Here is a 25,262-nt window from a genome sequence, read left to right as displayed (position 1 = left end):
TAGATGGAAGCAATGTAGTTAACCTGGGAGAACAACTCCAAGATAAGCATCCCCTTTGAGACTGGGCACTGAGAAAAGCAAGGAGATTCCAAAAGGTAAACAGGATATTCAGAAGAGCAGGCTTACAGGAAAGCAAGTGGAGAGGAGATGCTGTTCTCAAGTTCTTTGGGAAAGATAATCTTTAATGGCTCCCTAACCACCAAATCTCAAGCACTGTAAATTGCTAGTGTGCTAAAGCCCCAATTAAGTGGTTTATCTCATCGTGCCAACATCTAGTCAAGCCTCACACACTGCAGTAGAACATTTTGAAAGAACAACAGTTTTGGTTCCTTGTAGAGAGGGAATGGATATAAACATATATAATTGGTTTGTTATGCTACACATTAATGCTGGTTATCAGCTGTTACCAGAGCTGAGCAATTTGTGAATATGTTATTTTAAGGTACCCCTGTTGCAGCATGCCTTGAGTTTTGCCTGCATTTATGCAATTAGCTGTATTTAATTTTCCACTGCCAGGGGTAATTTCTGCAGCAATGTGAGCTTCTCTCCAGGACAAGCTTTCAATAATATAGATCCCAATAAAGATTCAGCATAAACACTGCTGAACCTTGAGGATGAAATACACAAGATTTGAGTGCTGAAAATAAAGCCAGAGTGGAGATCTGTCTCTTCTCTTTTCTGCAGTTGGCTGAGCAAGCTTTCCTGAACAGGAAGTAATCTTGCTATGAATTTAATCAATGTTATATTTAGTGGGCCCTAAGTCCAACATGCCTTTCAACATTTTCACTGGCTCTTGCTGTTTTCAAGCAGCTGTTGGTGAAAACTGCAAGGAAAAACTATATTCTGGTAGTTTAATTCTTATATAACTTCTCACTTCAGACTAAATAGATTACAACTCCTACATGTCCTGAATGTTGAAGCTGAAGGAAAAGTAATAATTAGAAAATAAACCCCAAACACTTAAAATAAACAGCTTTCTCTAGAATAAGAGAACATGAAAGTGGTGCCATCAAAGTTTGCATGTGGTTAATATTTACTGTGTGTCATAAAATCACATGCAAACACAGGGGCAAAGCTCCATTGATACCTACAGGGGATGTAAACATGTAATTTAGCCATAACATTCCCACTTTGCAGAGACACTAATTAGTGCATTGATGAACTACAGTGAGACTACACTTGCTTAAGCTAAAAGATAAGAAATATATGTCTGGATGCCAGTTATGTCTGACCAGAATGAAGATAGTGAAGCATACACTGTGCATCCAGGCTCCTAGCTGCAGTCCACAAAGGCCAGATCTACCTTGCCCAGTACCTAAGGCCCCAGATGAAACTCAAGAGAACTAACATTTTTCTAAATATACCCACATTCAACAACTAAAAGAAAGTTTTATCTGATACATTTGAAAACAAAATGTGATAAGAAAATTATGTTTTCTGTAGCTGGTGCACAGGGAAAATATCTGAGAAACTAAAGGTGAGGACCTGTAAGATGGATCTGGTAAAAAGTTCTAACTGTTGTTAAACTGGACACAAAATATTTGCAGAGCTTTTTTAGGTGCAGTCATTAGACCTCTTGTAGCTGTAGTGTTGTATATGTTTCTCTTGTAGCTGTAGTGTTGTGTATGTTTCAAGGATATCTCATCTTTTAGGGAAGAAGGTTGCACAGAAAGTCATCAAGGAATCCATTCCTCTACCCCAACCAAGTGCAGCCTTTCTCTCTGAGTGATTTAGAGCAGCCTATTCATCGAAAGGTAGACCTTCATTCTCTGAATAACTAGATTATAAAACAGTAGGCATTGCTAAGGGCAAGAAATCCAACTGAAGTGACATAGCAATTCCTACAGCACCGCTAATAGTTCATTTCCATACAAATTTCTTCAAATAGCTAGATAAGAATTCCACTCACCCTTGGCTATCTCTGTCAACAGAATTTGCATGGCACACCACCTTTATTACAACCTTCAGACACAAATGGTCTCGCATTGATGTGTACAGGTCTAGGTGCATGTCATATACCCTAAGAGTTTATGACGAAACCCCTCAGCAAAGGAATTCCAGGATGCAGTCAAGGGACCAAGTATGAAAATTTTTAGCTGGAATTGCTCTGAGATTGTAAAATATTATTTGGTTAGCTCTATGAAAATACCTGTTAAAGACAAAACTTAAGAGACAGAAGATATTCCACATTAAAAAACAGTCCAGCACACTCATAGTTAATTGATTGTTAACGTTTTGTATGTTTGTAGAATGGAGCATAAGGAAACAATTAAGCCTCCACAAAGCTTGTAGGCTGTAGAATTGATTTTTAAAATCTTACCCTGTATGATAGAAAACAACAGCAGCTTCCAGCCTGCTGTCAGTTTATGCAGCTAAAGTAGGCAAGGCAGTTTTCTTCTGACAGTATGCCACTTACATGGCATTTAAGATAAAAATGTGCACTCTCTCTACTTTTATCATCAATTACCTTCTCTTTAATGAAACTGCATGTTTTAGAGACAGGAAACAATTCTACTCTCTTAAAAACATGAACAGAACAGCAGCTGTTTACTTCAGAGTGCTCAATAACATCAGGCCAACTTCCTTTCCCTCCAAAAGAAGAGCTGAGTTTTAAAGCCTATTCCCTGAGCAGCACATTTTACCAAAATATTTGTTATCTAGTATTCCTCCCCTCACTTGTTGGAAAATATGCAAAACATATATAGAAAAAAAAAAACATAGCTTTCTCTTCACTGTAAAGAGCATACCAATTTGGTGTTTTAGCAAAACTCTGAGATCTGGAGATGTGTTTGAATGAACTCCAAAATAAGCAAGGAACCCATGGCCAAAACCTAGAGGAAGGGGGCAGGGGGGAATAAAAAGGAGATAAAGGAGTTTTCTCTCCTGTCAGCGTGCTAAGCAAAGAATTTGCCCTTGATTTCCAATAAATACTTCAGCAAGAGCAAAATGAGATCTTTATGATTGAAAGATGACAAAGAAACATGCTCCATTTACTGGGCCCTGGAAATAAAATGAAAAGGTTCCATCCTTGTAAAAGCAAACTAGATCCTTTTGAAGAAAAGGGAGCATTGCAGACTCTAAGCTCAATTCCTCTGCAATATCCTCTCCCATTTAGGCTCTGTAGTAAACTTTTTCCCTTTTGGTAAGTTTTATCAAGTTTTTCTGTCTTTTTCCACTTGTCTGGGCTGAAATTTATCAATAAATAAGCAGTCTGTGTACCCATTATCATGTAATGTATTCTACATACCTGCATGTAGCACCTATCTTTTGTCATCTCTTAAATTCTGCAAATTTTTCTCCACCTCCTCCTTCCTTCAAAGAGTCCATCCTAGCAAAATATACTCCATGAGTGCCAAATAAATAAAAATTAAAAATACTGAAGCACACTGGTAGGTTTTATTCTGTTCCAAACAGTCTGGATAGCACATGCAATGTATCTACCCCTAGCCATGACTATTTTGAGGAGTACCTTATCACCTCATTGGACTGGTATGCATCTAACAAAGGTTATAGTAATTTGGCTGCCTTCACCATTAGCCTCACCATAATGCTTCCTAACAGCCTCAGAACAGACCTGATGTCCATCCGGTACCGCAGAGTGAACTAAAACTCATTTTGAAGCAAAGACCATGGACAGCATCTCCTTTTTAATGGGAGCTTTTCTCCCTTCTGTGCCCATCAAAGCTCTACAAACTCTGCTGAGCTGGCTTTGCCTCCAGTGTTGCTCCTAACTCACCTGCTCCTCCTATGCAAAATCCTTAGTAAAGGTTGTCAATGGACCAATACTTCTTTTCCATATTCATGTCCTGATCCTAAAACTTAGTACCCTAAAGTGATCTGTGTTTTACAGAAGTACTGAATAAGCATTAAACTTAGAACTTTTGCCCATTTTATTGTCCTTGATGACACTCCCAGGACAAGTGTCAAAATCTGGTTATCAATTCTTTTGACAATATTTCTATTAAAACAGGTCATCAGGAACAGTCTTTCTGACCTTGTACTTTGAGATCTGAGAGTGCACAAGACTACACAGCAATCTGTCAAAAGTAATATTCAATCCCTAATGTGAACTTCAAATTGTTTGTACAGAGCAATTTTTGTCCTTTATTTTTAAAACAAAAGGAAGATGTGCATTTGTCCACCAGTTTAGCTGACAGCAATAATTAGGGCTAATGAAGATAAAGGGACAACATTTTGTGAAAGTTTGTCCTTTCGACCTTACTGAATTATCTGCTGTCTTCTATTTTCAGTGTGGATTTGATGTTAAAGTAGCCATAGTTGCTGCTCTCACAAGTAAAATAGTTAAGGTTATTGTAAGGTCTTTTTCATCTGGAGAGAAGACGTGAAAAACTATTTCAGTATTTCCTTCTTCATTATTGAATTAATTCTTGTAACATCCTTCTTCCTAATGCATTATGCTTTGAAATTCTGGCAATTAAATACTATTTCATTGCTCAAGATTTATTTTTAAAGTATGCTTTGTATTGTAAAGGGTCAGTTGAAAGTACCTGGCATTATATTATGGTCAAATATCTTATTACAAGGCATCCCACTAATCCAGCACAAACAAAGGGTACCTTTCTTGGAATGTTTTCACGGAATTACTTAAAGACCAAGATGATCATTAAGTACTATTTCCAAGATAAGTTACTAATTTGAAAAGCTATTTTTTTAAAACCAACTTATTCTTGCATTAATCCACATAAGTGTTACTCAGTATCAATGAAATATGAAAAAGTCTGTCCAGCTTTCAGCTGAAGATGCTACAAGATTTGTGTTGCCTTAGTTTTGTGAATTATCATCCACTGGAATGATCTTAAGCAGTTTTATTTATGTTTTTACTGTAATGCCTAGCACCATCTGCAAAATGCAGATGACCTGGAGTAACTCCCAATGCCTAGGAAGATAAAAGTCCAGGCAAATCTCCCTGTTATTCCCAGGGTGTTAACTATTTATTTCTTTGGCAGGGGGGAGTACCTAAAAGTACCTGCAGAAAACTGCTATAGCCTAGTGACTTCTAAAGAGTAGATGGATGATATTATTCATGTACATATTCACCCACCTGCTGGTAAAATCTATATATTGTAAGAATCAAAATAAAAACCCTTAACTACCAAACGTCTTATAATAAAAAAAATAGTAAAATCTTAATCAAATTTCTGTCTAATGTGTCTTTATCATAGCTAGCCCTGCCTTCTTGCAAAAACACTGTAATGAACAACTTAGCAAAAGTATGTGTTACAATACCATTCGGAATATTATGGGCTTAATTCAGTTGCCCACGCATGCCCACCACTTAAAATGCTCTTGGAGCCTAGCTAGCCTGCAGCTGCAATCCCAGATGGCCTTCCATCAGTTGTCACATCTGACAGCCCCCTGTATCAATACCACAACAGATTAAAAAAAAATAAGAAGTCATATAGTACTGTATTTAATAATTAAAGTTTACTCTTAGACTTATCAACTTATTTTGCTTGCATGATCAGATTTAATAAGTTACATATTCATCAGTAGCTTAGCTACAAAAGTCCATCCAACATCCTCATGATCCATAATAGAAACAAGCATAAAGTAATCATACAGGAAAGAGTGAGATAGGGATTTTTACACAGCTAAATGCAATCTCCACTCATTCAGGGCTTTTCCTCATGCTAATAATAGAGCTGCTTAGGTTTAGCAGCAGAAGACAATTGCATGTCATGGAGTGGCATAATACAAAGTGAGAAAATGTTAATAACTGTGAGAAAAATTATGTTATTAGCATTCATAGCATAGGCTATAACATACTGCATTTCCATTATTTAAAAGTAGCATTTGTGTGATCTGTTCAGAGGAATTCTGGATAGGAAGATATAATTCATGGACACAATCTTATTACAGCATCTGAAACCAAGAGGACTATTGCTGCCTTTCCTGCACACCACAGGACCTCTGGGTACAGACTGTTAAGGACAGATTCATGTTTAATTACTATGAAAATGTCACATAAAGAATGAGAAGGGAGTTAAATCACTGCACAAAGATTTAAACTGAAAGTTGGTAAGGTTTTAATAACACATTGCATGAATTACGCTTCCAATAACATAAATGTATTATGAAGCTTCAGCTGGTATAAAGCAGTTTCTTATGGCTTAATGTATTTAAAAAGGGAATGGCTGTACTTTGTGGTAACAGAAATACCAATTATGAAATCAAACTTGTAGCTTAATTCACTTAATTATAGCTGCAGTTAAGGCAAAAGCCATGCTTAAATACTTTTTCTTCAGTTTGTGTATGTGGAGACAATATTCATTTCCTCTTATTTACTGGGGCACAGTAATGAAACCCCAGTTCTTCACCACACTGTCACGAGCCCTCTCGGCACGCCTCCTGTTTGAGCTGGGCTCCAGCTGAACCCCAGCTTCTTGTGCCTATCCTGCTACCCCACACACAGGAACGGCAGCTCCTCTGTTGTGGGCCATTTTCCCGGTTTTCCTACCACAGCACCTCCACCTTACCTCTGTATCCTACGCTATCCAGCCATGCAGATGTTTAAGAGCATGGGCAGGAGAAGGTAGAAAGGTAATTCTGAAGGCTGCTAACACACCTGATACTTGGTCTATCAGGTGCCCATGACCAGGTGCCAGGGCACCTCATCAGTGCGATGAGAGGGCAGGGCTGCTCTGTGCCTGACACAGCTGGTTCTAACCAGACCCCACCCGTTCAGCAGCCCTACAACAGGGCACAGCTGAACCCATCACTGACACTCATGGAGCCTCTATGATAGCACATTTAAGAAGAGGAAAACTGCACAGCTGTGAAGAAAAAGTGTGATAAATGAGCCCTGTGAGCACCCAGGTCAGAAAGGCAGGAGGAGCTCTAGGTACCCGAGCAGGAACTCCAGTGGAGAGACCACAGTGGGGAAGATTTTTCCCTGAAGGGCTACAACCTGGGGCACAGGAAAAGTGTGAGGTCTACATTGCATAAGCTGAGGATATCATGTGTACTTGCATGGCCACAAGCCATGGGAATTGTCCCTGAAAAAAAAAAAAAACAGCTTGCTAAAATCACCTTGTCTCAGCAGGCAAAAGCAACAGCATCACCAGGCATTTTGAAGATCACATGTGGTGGCTACATGTAAGAAGTTGTTTGTTCTTAAGATTCTTCTTCATTTTACTTGCTAATGAAGAGAGGATGAGCAGCACTCCTCTTCCAGTACAATCACCACAATAAAACGATGTGGGTTTTTTCCTTAAACAAGACCATGTTGGTACATTGGGTTCTAGCTATAGACTAATTAGTATCCCTCTGCAAGAAAATTAACATGTTAAGGAGTATTTGGAAGGAGGAATTTTTATTTTATTTTTTTTTTGCATTACAAGAATTTTGCTTCACACACACAGAAGCATTTTTTCTGTTAAATAAAGGCCTCATCACAATCTTGACTGCAGGGAAGCCATGAAAGAATCTGACAGTTCAGATTTGACTGCTTGTTTTAGGAGTTAAGTTGCAGTCTTCAGCCTCAACCCCCATCCCTACATCTGCTTTATCTAAGAGTGAGTGAGAACATCCAAGATTTACACAGATGGACCCCTTCTGGCCTCAGAACAGCTGCCAACCCTTGAAAGCCACTGCTATTCTGTTCCCACTGCTCCAACTCCAAGAAGGCAACTACAATATTTCATGAACGTTTAATACTAACATGAAATATTTATTACGTTTTCCAGCTTTAAGTTCTATTTTGTATTTTATCTCAAAGCCCAAACTGGCACACAAAAAAAACCTATATAACTGGAAAGATTTCAGTTGCTAAACTCATGAAAGGCTGCAATTGAGTTGCTTCACAAGATCACAATTAAAAGTTTATTTGCATTGTACATAAGGAACACTCTTGCACTCTAAATTATCTCATCATTAAAATATCTTTTTAAGTTCCTGTACCACAAAACTATTTGAACCCACATTATCTCATTACTCTTCTAAAATTTGTCAATAAATTAATGTATTGTGTGACTGGAAGTGCCTAGTATATTCTTCCTAACTGTCTGATCCAAAAGTAAAATTCATTTTAACATCTCCAAGCATTTCAGACCCCATGCTTCAACCTGCAATGCAACACAAAGCCCTCATACTGCAGACTCCTATCTCTGAAAAGCCACAGGAGTGCCAACTAGCCTCAGCCCAGCCTACTGGCCAGGCATACAGATTTTTAAGTTGCCCATCTGGCTTGCCTGTGTATCTAGACAGCCTTAACTCTGACAGTTAGGACACCCACAGCCTCTGACCATCTGCACAAGGGGCATCAGGGGAAGATGGAAATTATGTCAGCAGCCTACAGAACAAGATGAACAAAAGCAAAAACTCAACCCATAGAGGGGAAGGTTGCATCCTAAGGCCCAGCTGAAATGACACAGGAAGAATAAGCTGCACAGCAAAGATTCAGCCAGGGCACCCACTGCAAAATGGCAGCATAAGGAAAGGACCACATTGCTGCATGATGGGGACACACAGCAGGGTAGGGCTGATGGGCAGCTGAGGCAACAAGAGGTGGCCAAGGAAAGGATGGAACCAGGCTGCCATACCTGCACCCCATGTATGCTGTCACAGGAGAAAAGGAGCACCCCCATACTTAGTCACCCCAGCTGGGTACTGCCACCCTGCCGGCTGGGTGGGGACATCTGTAGCAGTTGCCCTGTGGGTGCAGGGCTACAAACAAATCAAGCCCTCACTTAGGTTTAGTAGAGGCTCTAGGAGATGTAGGCCAAGCAATCACTCATTGGCCCCAACACACATCAGCCCCAGCATCCCAATGGTGTGGTCATAGGAAGGGCATTTTTCAGTTTCTCCCCAAGGTGGGCAAATAGCTGAGGTCCATCCCAAAGGAGTGGAAGGCCCTGTTAAAAATATTTATGCACACATGGAAAGGCTGAAAGACCAGAAGTAGTCTCAGGAACATCTCAGTCTGCATTAAGAACCCCTTCTTAGACACCTCCAAATAATTCTCACACTTCCATCTCCTGCTATTGCTTCCTCCAAAACTCTACCCCTTAAGACCAGTGGGAAAAAAAAACACTTTAAAAAAACAAACCACCACACCACATATTTTGAAATCCTACTAAAATCCATTTTCTGATATATTAATGACCAGCTAGTCAATAGCCTCCCCTGGCTTTAATGACAGCATCTGCCAAGAAGGGGCCTTCAACTCATTCAGATTGCAAAGGCTTTGTTACATAGACACTCCCCTACAAGAGAGGAGTTTCAGCTGGATGCTGATAGTTCATTCACATTATTCCCACAAATTACACATTTAAAAAATATGTTCCTTAAGCTTTAAGCAATGTCCTAAAACACAAAGGCCAAAGCTGCTGCTTTAAGATTTCCCAAGGACAGTATATTAGTGCTGCTTCTGCTGAAACAGATGAAGTTACAGCTCACTTCACACGTCCTTGGCCATCATTCCCTATTGCACATTTAGTTTCCACCTTATTAGTCAGCCTTCTTGTTTCCAGCAGGAAACTCTCTCCCATCCAAGTAAGCCTCATGTGTTCAAACAAGAGGGGTTTCCACCAGCACTCATCTTCTCACTCCCTTCGTGCTAATGCAGTAATGGATCTTCACGATACTTGCAGTTTGATAATTATGGGTATAAGATGTAGGACTTCCTCCTGTTTTTAAACAGTATCAACTTATCTCAGAGGATTAAAAAATAAACATCACATCTTACTGTATGCCACAGACTAATAAAAAGGCTATGCACCAGCGTAACAGGTACTGTATAACTCTTAGAGTTCCGCTTGTGGAGGAAGTTATGCAAAGCCTCGGGCTGCTAAGCATCTGGAAAGCAAGAACACCCCAGAATGCTATAAAGTGATAGCTCAGCTCCTGGCAATTCCTTGCTTACAGGAGAATACTTAGCATTGCTTTCCCTTGTGTCAGCAGCTCTTGTGAATAAGTCCAGCTCCTCCAGGCGAAGGGGACACACACCTCCTGTCTCTCAGCTGTGGTATACTTGAAAAAAGGCACTCAAGCATCAGTCTGCATACGTGGAGAGTAAAATGCAATCAGGCAGACAGGATGGAATCATCGAAAGTTCCTTTAGGCATGTCCTTGTTCAGTCACTTTGTTTGCTGGAGTTGCATCTGTGACACAGGCACTCCACACTGTGGGCCCAGAAAGGGGCTATAGAAGCCTTCCAAATTTTGGAAGCACAAGACAGGGATACACATCCAGAGTCAGCTGAATGAAGAAAACATCTTAAAACAAACAACCACCTTTGGCTTTACCTATGCTACCAAATACACTCAATAGCAAGATCGCTGCAACTCAGCAGTCTGCTGCTGCCTCAGAGGCCAGAGGAGCATTCTCAGCTGCATTTCCAGTTCTCCTTCTCATAATCATCTGAATGGGTGTGCAGTGAATCCTGGAAAGGGGAGGGGAAAAAAAATAAAATAGATAATGTGCCTACTTCCCCTTCAGTCCTTACTGAAAGTAAAGAAGCCACAAATCCAAACCCATCCTTTCACTCACATGGCCAAATACTGTAATACAATCTCAACAGTACAGTAGATATTTGGCTAACAAGAGCTGCCCCACCACATTCCCTCTCTGCAGTTTCATCTCTCCCGCCACCACAACTTTTAATTTGTATGTCCTTGCTTAGGAAGAAAGGAGAGTATCTCATATCCTAGTCACAGGCTTTGCTAGCACAGGATTTTTCTTTACCTGGGTCAGAAGCTGATGACGTCTCAGCTGTCTATAGAACTGCAACACAGAAGGATCAGCTCTCACTACTTTCGGATCAAAATCCAGAACACGTAGACCTGCAAGGCTGCGGGCTCGGGAGAGGGCTACATAAGCCTGCCCACTTTCAAAGACACGAGACAGGGAGATTTCCACACAGTCTAAAGACATGCCCTGCCAAAGACATGAAGAAGTTTGTTACAGAACAAACAGAGGAAAAAACCAACATTGTGCTGTATGAACACTAATCTGTCCTGTGAGTCTCTCAAAGGTACCATCCTTGGCTTGATAAAAAGGGAAGCCTTTTGCTTGTCTGTGCAACCAATTAAAAGATGGGAATCAATAGAAAGAAAAGGCCAATACTCCAACATCAAAAAATTGCTAGCAGATATTAGGGTCTGCTAATTCCAGGGAGCAACTCCATAAATCCCACGTGTGACCGTTTGAGGCAGTGCCTTTAACAAAGGGACACCATGGCCGAATGTTTTATAAACAAAAGACAGGTCTAAACTAATTTCATTGGTGGAGAGGCAGAGCACTGCCGTAAGTTTTGATTCCCAGTGGGACTAGTCTCAGTCTCGCACTTCTTCCCCTTCCTTTTGCAGCTTCTGGGCTTTCGGCCAGACTGACCTTGGAACTGATAACCATGAGGCACTAACACATTTGCTTTAACTATTCTGTTTTAATTAACAATTGCTCTTTCTCTCTCTTTCTAGCCCTCTCTGGGGAAAAGGGGGAGAGAAGGGGGGTACAGGGGGGGGAACCTTCCTCAGCAGAGGAGGGAATCTCATTCCTGTGTTACGTTGTTGTGTATTTCTGTGTATATATTGTAAATACTGTAAATCATGTATATAAACCTGCATTTCCTAAACTGCTTGTAAATACAGCACAAATCCTTTGCTAATCCGGCTGAGGGTTATTTTACCTTTCTTTCATTTTTCTTCCCTTCACTTTACAGGAGGGGAGAAGGCTGGGCCTTCCCCTCAACCCTCAATACCATGTAATCAAGACACCAGGGAAAGATGTTCTGCTCTTTCCAGTCCTAGTAATTAACCAGAGCAGCCAACAGTCTCAAGCAGTCCTCAGGCAGACCATTTAAGACAGAGTTTGCGCTAGGCCTGGCCAGCCCTCTCTGCAACAAGAGACATCCCAGGAGGCAGCAGAATTTACAACATGGCCTGGTTTAAGCAGTGGCATGAAAACAAACACAGGTCTAATATACCAAATATATCTAAAATACCAAATATTTATCCAATTGTACAAAGTATTCCAGAAAAGTAGGAATTTCATTAGCCATACTGAAGAAAATAAACATACACCAACAAAGGAGAGGCCCAGCACAAAGAGCATAGCTATGACTCCTGCAGCTTCCTCAGGTACACTGCAAACCTCCCTATCACTAAGGATGATGACTGGCAGAGAAACACTACCCTGATCAGCCCATAGCAGTAAAAAATGCTGTTTTATAGTCTGACAGTTATGCTGACAGCTGCTCCCTAATGGAAACTATCAGTACTGCTAGCCCATTCTTGACCCTATAACCAAGCATCACAAGCAAAAGAGGTGCTGCCTTCTCTGCAGATAGACACACATTCTACAGACCCCTCCCAAGGCCTTTCAGTTTTCCCTCCAGTTTTACCAGCAATGCAAGTTCACTCAGGAAATAAGGCTTACAACAGTGTAAAAGTCTGTATGAGAACACTCACCTGGCTCTTATGAATGGAAATGGCCCATGCCAATTTTAAAGGCAACTGCTGGCGACTCAGATGAATTCCTGATGGTCCTTTGAAGACCCATTTCTCCATTTTGATGACCTGTGTGACCCCACAGAGAAACCTCACCTTAGGAAGCCCTGTAGGAATGTGAGTAGGAGAGAAACAGGAATGCATTCATGATGCTCAAGAGCTAAGAAGACAGCAAACTAAGATTTCTTTTCCCTCCTTCCCCATATCAGTCTTACACGGATTTTAGGCCTGGACTGGAAAATAAAATTTAAAAATCCTACATCACAAGGGAAAGCTAAAACCACATAAATAGGATGCCCTGAAATGATGTTTAGCACCTAGTTAAGTAAAATAATTACTCAGGTAATTTATCAGTTGAGATGCAAAGAAAAATACACATTGCTGGTAGCGGAATATTCTTTGAGGAAAAGCAAACCAAAACAACCCACCAAGCCTTGCTTCAACAGAACAGACAAGAGATGCAAATGAGCATGCATATCTAGAGAATAAAAGCAAACAAAAGGCCTTACAGATAGCTACAGCTGATGTAGTACCTGACATAAATCTCATGAGAACCCCAATCATTTCACTGCAGACAGCCTCCTCCCTGCTTTCCCTCAAATTATTCTTACGAAACAGCAAACAAAGAAATCAACAAGTTATCAGCTACCAAAGATAAATTCTTTTGGGGTTTCCCCTCTTCAACAATAAAAATCGAAAAGCTTATTCACCTTTTTGCTCATTTTCAAATCCTACAACAACTCCTCGTGCCCCATTCACCAACCCTTGAGACACATCCAGATTCTTAGCTAGCATCACCTAGAGAGAAAGAAAGGGAGAGAAAAAAAATCCCTTGGTGCATTGAACTTGCATCCTGTTCAGCCATTGCAGCTAAGTTTCTAGGCAGGAAGCATAAGCACAGCAGGCTGATAAGATGATGTGGCTGTGGCCCTATTGCTGGATAGGGCACCATCTCCAATTTTATTGAAATTGTTTCACAGCCTTTCCTTTCTAGAATTAACTATATCATTCTGCATCCATGTGATCCTCTGGTCTTTCACAAATGAATGTACACACACTCACCTGCGCTCCAAGTTTTAGCTCAACTCTACCACCCACAGGACACTGAGCATCAATTAACTTCACTAGCATTGGGTCACTGTCCAAAGCCTCAAAAGTGTGCAGTTCTCCTACAAAGGAAAGAAAGATGTCACATATCCCACACAACACTGCAGGAGACTTAGTATTTACTTCTGCTTTGCTGGTAGGGCATCTTCACACAAACCTTGTCACACCTAACAACAGAAGGCCCACCAGTGCCTATCTTTCCAACATAATTCTCAGGGCATGAGAAGGCTCAGGAATCAAAGGCCAGCAGTAAATAAGAATTGAGTAGTCACCATTTGGAGCATGTGGCCATTTTCACTTACTGCCAACATCAGCTCTCCAAAGAGGACAAAAAGTGAATCCTAGAGCCAAACAGGAAGGCAGAAATTAAATAGCCCTTAATTCAAATCACAGCTGCATAAAGCATGCCCTTTCTGAAATGATATAGAAAAGAAATGCTAAAGAAAAAGGGTTATGGAGAAAACAATAATTCACTATATGTCACAACAAGCAATGAGCTCTTTATTCCACATCAAGAAATAACAACGTCAATTTTTAAGACCAAGGTTGTGATTTTTTGTCGCCAGGCAGCTCAACTCCAACACGCACAGCTTGGACTGGTGCTGCATGACAGAACACCAGTTCCTCCTGAGACCACAGTATCCCCAGTAAGTCCACTCAGAGCTCAACCCCAAAGCCAATAGTTTCCTCCAAGGTGTTCACCTGATAGCTGCTGCAAGCATCTCTCATTAGTTATTTCCACATCATCTTTGTGGGTGCAGAGCCGTGTAGCCAAGATCCCGTCACGCTCAGACCTGTTAGTAGCGGTCTGCATCAGCTGCCTGGTAACCTCCTCTGTGCACCTGGTAAACAGGAAAAGGGGATTATTAAAGTCATGGGGTCAACATCTTCAGTAGCAGTAACCTCCACTGCCAGATCAGGCTGTGCAAGCACCAGGCCTCCAGAAAGGAGGATAGAGAAAGATAACCACATGAAGCTGGAAAGCAGTGCAAATGTGTATAGCCAGGCCTCGCTCTAGCCACCGCCAGCTCAAGATCTAATGAATTCCTTAGCAGAAATTGCAAAGAGGAACCCTAGAAACAGTCATTCCTTACCAGGGCAGCATACACGAAACCTGCTTACACTGAACTAAAGCATTTAAAGCTATTTCCCCCAGCCACTCATTCCTGATAGAGCACAGAGAAGTAACAAAACACCTTTTCCTCTGGGGAATAGGGATTACCAAGAGTTGAGTTCTTTCTCACCTGCCTAAACGGACTGCACTCAGGAGTGAGACAAAGGTCTTGTCAGTCTGTCTCCGCACTTCAGTCAGCTCCATGTTTATGTGGATACACTTCCTCCAGCTTCTTGCCTGGCAAATCATTCTCTTGTTAAGAAAGAGACAGATTTGAAGCATGACAATGAATTTAGCGGCAGTTTTGTACCTGGAAGCAGAACTTGGTTTCTTCATTAGCCTTGCAAACTGGGGGTAGCTGCAAGAAGTCCCCACAGATGATTAGCTGAATTCCTCCAAAGGGCTCATCCCGTTTTCTGACTGCCCTGAGAAGGAGGGAAGAGAGGAGAGGTTTTGAAAGCCCTCCAGAACCTGGAATGCATCAAATCTCAAAAGTTGCATCTTCGTCTATCGGTACATTTGAACATACACTACACCACTTGCAGTGCAGGATGATTATCCTCAGCTATATCAGAAGAGCTCAAATAATTAAGCAATGCTATTATGTGACATTAAGTTTTTACTTTGCCTACTCATACCACATGTGGTGTGATCCAGTCTTAGCTCTTCTGTAGCTGTTACACTACAGCTGCTTCTCTTTTGCAAGAGATCTGCTTGGCACAGCATAAACAGACAGCTGAATTCTGAACTCATCTGTAAAGACAACACTTGGTTCCATATATGGAAACAGTAACCTTCCAGTCCTGTGCCAGTAGTTGCCTTGTATCTATTCAGATAGCCAGAGAAAGTAAATATCCTGTAAATTTAGGGAAATTAATTTCTATTAGTTGGTTGACTTAATCACCCACCTTGCCACTGCCTCCAGCTTGTCAAAGAACTTGCCATCCACCATTGAGATCTCATCAATGATTAAATGCTGGCAGGCCAGCCAATGCTGCCGCACACCAGGCCTCTCTGCCAGCTGAATACACTGTTCCAGCGGTGCCTTCCCAGAGCCGATCCCTGGCAGGGGAGAAGAAAATACAGCTTTGGGAAGCTCATAACTCTTTGGGAAGTGAGCAAGAGTTTCCAGACCCTCGCTGCTGGGCAAACCATTACCTGCAAAGGCATGGAGAGTGGTGCCACCGATGTGACAAGCTGCCACTCCCGTGCTGGCTGTAGCATAGGTGCTATTCGGAGGGAGGGAGCCCACGATTTTCTTCAGAAGGAATGACTTACCCGTCCCTTCGTGGAAGAAAAACCAGCAGGTCAGGGGGGAGACCTAAGGACTTTACTCAAGTAACAGCTACCCAGTCACCTCACCCGCACAGCCGGTGAAGAAGACGCTCTTCCCACTTTTCACTGCACCCAGCACCGCCTCCTGCTCTGCCGAGAGCCTCGTTGACGGCCGCCTCTCCACACGGGGAACCTGCGGGACGAGTAGCGGGGCGCTGTGAGGGGGGGGCCAGTAACCGCGGCCGGTAACTGGGGACAACCCACTCCACCCTGGAACTCACCTCTGCCGGGCGCTCCCCCCGCGCCTCTCCGCCGCTGAGGCGACTGGGGGCGTGCAATAGGTCTCGCTCCTGCAGCGGGCTGATGACGGTGAATGCTGGCGGTGGACGGTCCAGCAGGCGGGGGCAGCGCGGCACGCCCCTCGACCCGCCAGCCACCTTGAGCCGCAGGAGACGGAGGAAGCGGCGCAGCGCGTCCGGGGGGCAGTCAGAAAGCAGCACCTGAGCACCATCTGGGCCCACCCGCACCGCCGCCCGCCCTTCCCCCACGAACCGCGTGAAAAGCCGCACGGCATCACCGACTAGCACGAAACTCAGCACCGCCGCCGCCCCACCGCTGCCGCCGACCACGCGCAGCACCGGCTGCCGCAGCTCGTTACGGCCCAACAGCACCACCGCGCCCCGCATCACACGGCGCCGCGGGCCCTGTCCCCCCGGCAGCGGCTGCTCCACGACCACCGTGCAGCGTAACTCCATCACCTCCATCCTGCCGCGGACCCACCGGCAGTTCAAACTCGCAGCGTGCAACTGTCACCAATCAACGCAGGGACTTTAATTCGACAGCCAATAGGAGGCGGGAGGGGAAGAGATCGGATTGGGGGGAGGCGGGAGCACCAGTCGCGCCAATCAGCAGCCCCACGGACAGACCACGTGAAGCGTTGCCAGGCTAAGGGACGCGAGGCGGCCCTCTGGGCCATGGCTACCCGTAGCGGGAAGGAGCCGCTGGACCCAGTGCGGCTGAACCAGCTGCTGTGCGAGCGGGTGCGGAAGGAACTGCAGTGCCAGCGGCTGTACACGGAGTTCCGCGTGAACCCGCTCCACGGCGGTAAGGCGGGGCGCAGGTGGCCCCACAATCACACAGGAGTGGGAGGAAGCACCACGCCGTGGGGCTGAGAGTGGGGTCTAGAGCCTGCCTACTTGTGATGGGGTTAGAAACGAGCTCCGCAGTGCTCAGCTGCATGCCAGAGGCCAGCAGTTGCTCCCAGGAACACCAGCAGTGGCCACTGTAAGGAGCAACCAGTGGCCTTTTCTTTTGCTTTCTGCACACTTAAAGGCTTTGCCCAGATTAGACAGTGCCTTAGTGAACACAGAGGCAGCGATTTAGGATTTGGAACCTAGAAATCCTGAGTGAACAACACAGAGTTAAGACGGGGTAGAGAGCCCCAGCACTACACCTTGTTTCTTCAGCCCCTGAAACAATTCTTCCGGTTAATTCACAGTCATATAATATCATAATCTATGCTGGCAGACAGGTGATGGGAGTAGACTGACTCACATCTACCTTTTACAATAAAACAAAGGAAAACAATTTCCTGAAACTTGGCACTCTGCAGGCCACCACCTGTGTGGGCCACAACTTTGCTGTGGTGAATGCAGGCAGCATCCAATAGAAGGGCCTTCACCCTGTTTAACCCTCTTCCCTTTCTAGGAAGCTACTATAAATCAGTACTCTAACTCATTTTGTTCTCTTCACACACTGCTCTTTACAGCTTCAGGGAAGTAGCTAAAATGGAATCCAAGAGAACATTTGAGAGTTGGGGCTATTCAGTCTGGAGAAGAGAGGGCTCCAAGGAGACCTTACTGTGGCCTCCCAGTATCTTAAGGAGGCCTACAAGAAGGCTAGGAAGGGACTTTTTAGGGTGTCAGTAGTGATAGGACTAGGGGGAATGGGAAAAAAATATTAGGAATAGGTAGATTCAGACTGGATGTTAGGAAGAAGTTCTTCACCATGAGGGTGCTGAGACACTGGAACAAGTTGCACAAGGAGGTGGTAGAAGCCTCGTCCCTGGAGGTTTTTAAGGCCAGGCTGGATGTGGCTCTGAGCAACCTGATCTAGTGTGAGCTGTCCCTGCCCATGGTAGGGGGGTTGGAACTAGATGATTCTTGAGGTCCCTTCCAACCCTAACAATTCCATGATTCTATGATTTGCAATGACAGATATCCTACACATGGCTGTGATACTAAATTCACATTCACCTACATAATTTCTTTCCAGTTCACACAGTCACCAGGAAGCCTATGTCTTGGCATGATAATATAGAAGAGTCAGCAGATGGTAAGAAATCTTTGAACAGCTTATGATAATAAGAAAATTACTGGTATGTAAGATTTTAAAATTACAATTAGTCTAAAAGATTACATACATGATAAACATCCCTGTGACAAGATGAGAAAGTTAAACTCATCCATGATTTTTCTTAAATCTGAGGCTTTTTTTTCCATTACTTTTCATATTACCTTGCATTCATGAGATTATGCTTTTATTTCTGTTTTTAGTTATCATACTTTAAAATTCTGCTTGACAATCTAAACCTCTTTCGAGGGGGGGAGGGGGGAGAAATCTACAAACATGTTTTATATATATATACATGATTCTACCTAACTACCATATATAGTAAACTGCTGAAAGGGCTGCTGAGCCTTGCTTTAGAGCACTAATAACAGGAACCCATATAGCTCCCTAATTTCCAACATTTTGTCTAAACAGCTTAACAGTTGGTTAAGGATGACCTGCTTCAGTCAAGTATTAAGAGGGAGAAAATAAAACAGGGAAAGGCAGCAGATTTCAGGCAACTGAGAAAGATAAGAACCATGGGTGCTGGTTGGCACTAGATGTGGTATAGGGAAAGTAAGATGATGCAATGCAGTAGACAGGGATGACAGAATTAACAGGGCAGCATAGGCAGGCAAATCTTGAAACTTCATCAGGATAAATCCAAACAGAAATGTCATGCTGTATTCTCTTACAAGACCATTCACAGAAGCACAGAGGTTGCCTTCAACCTTGGCTTTCTTGCTATAGCTTAGAGAACATTAGGATGTCTAATGCACTGGTGACTGCTTTTTAAACATACTTTCATATCTATTTGTTTCTCTTAAACCAATAGCCAAGTTTCTGAAACTTATTAACCATGCAGCACTGGAGCCAACAAAGAAATATTCAGAACCACAAACAGAAAGCCAAGAAATTGGCTGGAACACCACACCTTTGGTGAGTAGCGTGCTCAAAGGCTTAGCTTTTTGCAAGATTCAGCAAGGTTCTGCCCATCGCACTGAAAGATATTCATGCAAGAAAATAACTTGTAGCAAACATGGAAGACAGCAACGACTAAGAATGAGCAGAGCTATTCATGGACAAAAAGGCTTTAAAATTTGTAGCTAAGAGGACTCTTCAGACTGGCATAGTTTTGTGAATGCAACAGCAGATCCCTGTGAAACTTGCATACAAAGTGTCTACTATGACAGCGGATACCAAGCATATTGCCAAATGCCACATATGCAATCTTGGCTGTTTATTAAAGCATTCAGCCACAAGAAATGGCATAATGAGCAATGCAAAGTGACATACAGAAGTGCCATGAAAAGAAATGTGCTGCTGTAGAGCATCTTTCAAATTGCAAGTGGAACCATAAAATTAATCATCATGTACATATACCCAAGGCAGAATACAGCCATGATGATTCACTTGGGGAAGAGGGAATAAGCAGGAGGAAAAGAAATCTTATTAACTAGCTGAGATATCAATCATATCTGACAAATGAATAGCTGTGACAATGACTGACTCTGTAGATTAGTGTTTTAAGAAAAGCAAATGAGAGCCTGATTAATTTTAGCCTGTTACAAAAAAAACTAAGATAATAAGCGTCTCCTGCAACTTTTTGTACTGCAAAAGGCTACAGATGATGTCCCAGCAGGGCTTTATGCAGTTACACACCGCTGGTAGGATTAGACTGGCAGGAAAGAGGCAATTAAACGTGAGTGTGGGGAAGCAAGATACATTTATAGTCAGGACTCGCAATGCTCTTTCCTACATTATGTTTTCCTTTTTCACCAAGTTCTACCATAGCAAAGTAGTGAACTGTACATTCTCAAATCAGTGGTACCTTACTCATTTGTCACTGGAGCATGTCTCAGCAGCAAGAACACTGTGCATCACTCTCCTCAGGAGGGACTACTACTACTCATTCTAGTAAAAGCACGTGACTATTCATCAGTTTTCTTTCCCAGATACATATGGATCGTACTGACCGCAGACTCTACTTCCCACGCAGGAGAACCGATATCTCTAAATAACTGGCTGACATGAGGCACAGTGAGGAGTAGTGTGAGAACCTGCAGTAGAGGAGTGGCAAAGCCAGTCAAAAGCAGTTAATGAGATTTAATGTGTTAGGCTCTTCTTGTTATTAGGTGAGTCTGGTAGATTTCTGACAAAGTAAGGGGGAGAGAGAAAAGGGTAGAGAGAAATAAACCTATTTGTAAGACGGCTGCCTTGGTCTCACTGCTGTTGTCAAACCCATCTATAGACATTGTCTAAAAAAACCACTTTCACCATCTTAACAGGCTTCAGACTTCTTACTTTGTCACCAGTGACATGACCCAGAACTCAAGTTCACCAAGTACATGTCAATAGGAGCTGCAGAAAAAGTTGTCACAATAAAGAGAATAAAGGGCAAGCTTCAGCCACCACTTGCACACAGCTAAACACAAATCTGACATAGTTGTGTGCAAACCATTTAATGTGTTCACACATCAAAGGTTTAAGTAGAAAACAATCTTTCAACAAAACAGAAAGTAAGAAGAAATTAGTGATAGGCACTAGTTTCCACTGACTTTTTTTCTTGGCACTTGGAAGCATGCAGTTTGCTCCACAGCTGGCTGCTTGATGACAGCAGAAACACATCTTGCCACATAGAAACATAGGAGCCCCACTGAGGAGCATAGTCCTCTTATCGTGCTCGGTTCTTCATTTTCTGCCTTGCTCTCTTTCCAGGTCTCTTCTGCAAAGAAAGACAAATTCAGATCTGTATTTTTCATGTTCTCAGTCATTGTTCTAGCTCTCTAAGTAGGGGAGGATACCACAGAGAAGGTATTTGCCAGTACCTCTGGTGAGGAAGTTTTGGGATACAGGTGGCAACAAGCTGTACTTCCTAACCTCCCCACTCATTTCCCTGCTCAGGCACCAAACCACCATCCTCAAGTCTATCAGCAACTGAATGATGCTCTCAAAGGCAGGCATTATAACTTCCAGATGTTGGAGGCACCCATCATGTACTTAGCTCTCCCTTACAGACCAGAGCTGGTTTCTTCATCAGACAGAATTATTTGGATGCAATATTTTACTTACATTGAGGGCCTTCTTTCCTCCTTTTCTTGGGCCTTTGTTGTGAGCAACTTTTGATCGGAAGCTGGATACATCATCAAAACTCTCCTTTGTGTTCCATTTTGAGCCCTTCTTCTTCCCACCAAAACCAAACTTCTGATTCTTGTATCGTCTTTTAGCATTTGGTCTGAAAAATAACCAAACAGAATTGCTGCCTATAGTCCTTTCGAGGCACACACATCTGCTGATGGACTTCCAACAGGCATCATAAATCTTTCCCCTCTTATTGAAGAGATAGACATTCACACATTTCAGTCTCTGTTCCATTCTGGACAGTTTTCCTCTTCTCAGGGAAACTGTGTTCCACAAAATGATCCTCTAAAAGACTAAAAAATACCAAGAGATTCTGCACTCAAATATCTTTCTTTTCTGGTCTCACCCCTTCTTTATCCGTTGATTTGCACTGCCATTTTTATTCCCCTGAGATGATGGCTGCTCTTCATCTAGAAAATCCAGCTTGTCAGAGAGACCTGCAAGGAAAACATAACAGTTTCTCACTGCCACCACAGAAAATACATATTTTCAGTCTAAGCATGAAACAGCAGTAAGTCGCCCTCCCTGAAGAACAGCTGCTTGGAAAGATTTTCACTGTCACAGTTCTGCCCAGCAGCAGCCTTTCAAGCTCACTGCCCAGCACTTAAAATGGACACCACACATTACACAGTCTTCAGACTGCTCACACATCACTACTGCCATGACACATTTGCTCTCTTAGGCAAGTTAACCTTACCTTTCTGGTATTTCTTGACTGCATTCAACATATTCTTTTTCTCCTTTTGTCTCCTCTGCAGAATCTCATTTTGCACCTGAGATCAGAAGCAGAATGTTAGTGGTGGTGTTCCTTGCAGTGCCCATACTTTTTTTTTTTAAATTAAGCTTTCCCATCTTTTGCTCTGTCTTCCTTCAAAGCAGCTAGACAGAAGACTAGACAGATTCTACATTATTTTAGACAGCTTCCTACGGTCTCACTTTCTAAGTTCCTCACTCAGATTCTAGAACCTTGTCACAGATAGCCTCCTTTTGTAGCTCCTCCTCACCTTCTTGCCATATTTTCTCATTGCACGGAGCTGTTTTGCTCTCTCAGACTTCTCCATTGCTTCCTGTTTACTCTTGAGCTTCTGTCGAATCTTATTAGGAAACAGAACAAAACCAAAATTTATCATTAATGCAGAGAAAAATATGAGGATTTTGTAATTGCTGTGCAGTCCCCAAATCAGTAATTATGAAGTATCAGTGAGTGTGAAAACAAAACCATCTCTCAATCAGAAAATGTTTTATGAGGCATAACATTCTTTCAACTCAAAGCCATAACAGTTTAGAGGAACTCCTGAACTGATCTGTAGCCAAAATCTGCTTATAATAATCAGTAATGGAACCACTGAAGAGTATGTTGTCACATCTCGTCTAACCCAGGTGTGTGTAGAAGCCTTATTAGTTTCTTTCTTGGCATTGAGTAAGAGTCAACACCCTTCAGAGCCACAGAAAATATCTTTTTGGTTCCCCCCTCGTTCACAAACATTTCTATAGGGATGATGCATTAAAAGGGATTAGAGACACTTCAATGCACATACTCTGGATTCAGCCTGTGATTCCACTAGGAGATAAAGACCGTTCTTCAAACAGAAGCCAGCAAAAGAAAGTACAGAAACGTGCAGAATTGACTTAAACCTCAGTACAAGTCTATCAGCCATCAAAACAGTGACCAAACCCTATATGAACCTCCAAATTAGACTTCAACTAATATTCAGCTTATAAAATTTAGTCTCTTTTCCAAAACTAAACCAAAAAATTAGGGTTCCATCTTAAAAAAAGACCACAGTCAAGAAGCAAGTTTGCAAAATTCTTATTTCCTACACAAATTTGACTCACTACACGTGATATTAACTCAATAACACAGTTTAAACTCACAGAAAATCAAAACACACTAAATATTTTTTTAAAAGGTGATACTTAAATGGGGAAAAAGGATCACGTTAATGCTACAGCTGACTGCAAATCTTAGGCCAAAGAACATCACGCAGCCAACTTTACAACCACTCTCAAACATATGGAGATAAAGCCTCCATTTTTAATAATAAATTTATTCAGAATATAAAGTGTGCTTTTCTGTTTTATGTTCCAACCTATTCTGGAAATGCCCACATTGAAACACCTAAGCAGGAAGAAATTTCCTGCCACAAACAAAATTTCAAAGACACGTTGTCACAGGCATTTGTCAAGGTGATGAAGTAAGTATTCACACATCACATCTTAAAGTTAATCCCTAATGCAGGCTATAACCAATACATAACACATGAAAGAAAGCTATCATTCACTGCTTGTACCTTCTGCATCTGTTGGTCTGATTTGGCCATCTCTGCAAAGTAGTCATCTGGTCTTCTAGTAGGAACTTGGAGCTTACGCAACCTAGGTAGGGCTTCCAGGACTGCTGCCTGAGCCTGCCGGTAACTGGGGAGACAGCACAGCACGAGTTCTGTCACTGGGTATTGGGCATCTCACAGCACCGACTGCAAGAATCTCTGCTTTCATTAAGCTAGCTGATACCAGCACCTAATAAGCAACAACCTAGAATCGTATCAACATGCTGTGACTTTCAGCATTCAGTGCTACTAAAAGCAATTTAGGTGCCAGTACAATATTAATGCTTCTGTCTTGCACATCTACATTTACATAGTTTCCAACTAAAAGTTTTATAAAAGGATTATAAAAGGCAAGACAAAACAAGAGAACAGTATTAACAACAACCCAGATTTACAAAGAAAAACCCATATGTTGTGCTAATGCCATATACTTACAATCAAAGAACATTTTTAATAACTTTTCAGCAAAAGATGGAAGTCTTCTGCACAGAAGGAAATTATTTCCAGTCAAAAGACAAGTCAGTATTAATCTGTAGTTCTTTTGGAGAACACTCAAGAGCCATTAAATGCAAAATACATGGCCCAAGAGCGACATGATACCGGTGACAGGTAGTGCAGCAGTCTGCAGCATGCCTGCAAAATACTACTGCAAGTACACAACAGTATGCCAACACCCTACAAAACATCTCCCTTTTTGTCACTTACAAGCTCATCTCCCTCTGGAAATCATTCTCAGGATCAACAGCATCTTTGTTAGAAGCACTCTGTGAGGGGTCCACGACCTGGCCCAAAGTCACATCCAGCCTTTCCACCCAAGCCAGCTGCTTCCTAAATTCGGACAGGCACTGCTTCAGGCCGTTCTGTGAAAGATGCACAGCACTGCACATCACCGTACCGAACCAAACCCCCAGGGCTGGCCCCGCAGGATGTTAAGGTCTCACCGTGGGATGCTCCTCTAAGGCCGCCGGGTGATACCCCAAAACCCCACAGCAGTGCAGGAACCCCGCAGGCCTGCCGCGCCCCAGCCCCAGCAGGGGCTCCCCTGCCTCGCACCCGGCTCTGGGAGATATGGGGCCCGGCTCGGGGGTTCCGCCACAGCCCGAAGAGGCACCATCCCGTTCCGCAGGCCCCACTCACCACGTCGTTGCGTCGCTTCGGACGCTCCTCCAGCACCACGTTAAGCCCCGGCTTCAGCGCGCCCCTCGAGAAAGCCTCCTGGAGCTGTGGAGAGAGCACGGTCAGGCCGCGCCGCCAGCGGCACCGGGCGGCCCTACCCCGCGGCTGCCGGGGGAGGCCTCACGGCCTAACCTACGTCCCGGCCCCAGCCCCGCCACCGCGGCCAAGGGATCACCTCCGAATCCGAGAGAGAGGAGTCCTCCGAGCCGGAGTCCGAGCTGAAGTCGGAGACAGACCCGCGCCGCGCCATGCTCCTGCTCCTGTTCCGGCCACCGTCGCTTCCGGCCGCGTGCGCGCGCCACTGCCGCCGCTTCCGGCGCCGCC

General features: G+C 43.2%; 3 protein-coding genes across 4 annotated transcripts; 1 reads left to right on the top strand and 2 right to left on the bottom strand.

Annotated features, from left to right (window-relative positions):
- Positions 1 to 5,439: 5,439 nt before the first annotated feature.
- PIF1 (PIF1 5'-to-3' DNA helicase) lies at positions 5,440 to 16,766 on the bottom strand. Its single transcript, XM_068141058.1, has 12 exons — positions 16,245 to 16,766; positions 16,051 to 16,156; positions 15,847 to 15,972; positions 15,597 to 15,750; positions 14,999 to 15,113; positions 14,819 to 14,925; positions 14,277 to 14,416; positions 13,530 to 13,636; positions 13,178 to 13,265; positions 12,429 to 12,574; positions 10,705 to 10,896; positions 5,440 to 10,402 (listed from the first exon to the last, which is right to left on the bottom strand). Exons 1-12 carry the CDS (start codon positions 16,725 to 16,727, stop codon positions 10,346 to 10,348), a joined length of 1,821 nt encoding a protein of 606 aa, XP_067997159.1. The 5' UTR covers positions 16,728 to 16,766; the 3' UTR covers positions 5,440 to 10,345.
- Positions 16,767 to 16,895: 129 nt separating this feature from the next.
- On the top strand, positions 16,896 to 20,329 carry CFAP144 (cilia and flagella associated protein 144). 2 transcript variants are annotated; one of them, XM_068141057.1, is made up of 4 exons: positions 16,896 to 17,067; positions 18,238 to 18,297; positions 19,130 to 19,233; positions 20,250 to 20,329. In XM_068141057.1, the coding sequence occupies exons 1-4, from the start codon at positions 16,938 to 16,940 to the stop codon at positions 20,313 to 20,315; spliced, it is 360 nt and encodes a 119-aa protein (XP_067997158.1). In that variant the 5' UTR covers positions 16,896 to 16,937; the 3' UTR covers positions 20,316 to 20,329. The 2 variants fall into 2 exon arrangements, with proteins under 2 accessions (XP_067997158.1, XP_067997157.1); XM_068141056.1 differs by lacking the exon at positions 20,250 to 20,329 and having other exon boundaries at positions 19,130 to 19,462.
- Positions 20,330 to 20,737: 408 nt separating this feature from the next.
- EBNA1BP2 (EBNA1 binding protein 2) lies at positions 20,738 to 25,213 on the bottom strand. Its single transcript, XM_068141049.1, has 9 exons — positions 25,114 to 25,213; positions 24,900 to 24,983; positions 24,468 to 24,622; positions 23,727 to 23,850; positions 22,440 to 22,529; positions 22,133 to 22,208; positions 21,782 to 21,872; positions 21,367 to 21,529; positions 20,738 to 21,019 (listed from the first exon to the last, which is right to left on the bottom strand). The coding sequence occupies exons 1-9, from the start codon at positions 25,186 to 25,188 to the stop codon at positions 20,969 to 20,971; spliced, it is 909 nt and encodes a 302-aa protein (XP_067997150.1). The 5' UTR covers positions 25,189 to 25,213; the 3' UTR covers positions 20,738 to 20,968.
- Between the last annotated feature and the right edge of the window lie 49 nt (positions 25,214 to 25,262).

The sequence above is a fragment of the Melanerpes formicivorus genome, unplaced genomic scaffold, assembly GCF_026170545.1.
Source record: "Melanerpes formicivorus ecotype bairdi unplaced genomic scaffold, bMelFor1.0.p_v2 SCAF_7, whole genome shotgun sequence".
In the NCBI taxonomy this organism is placed as follows: Eukaryota; Metazoa; Chordata; class Aves; order Piciformes; family Picidae; genus Melanerpes; species Melanerpes formicivorus.
Note: the sequence above shows the minus strand (reverse complement) of the source record. Positions and strands in the feature narration are given on the sequence as shown.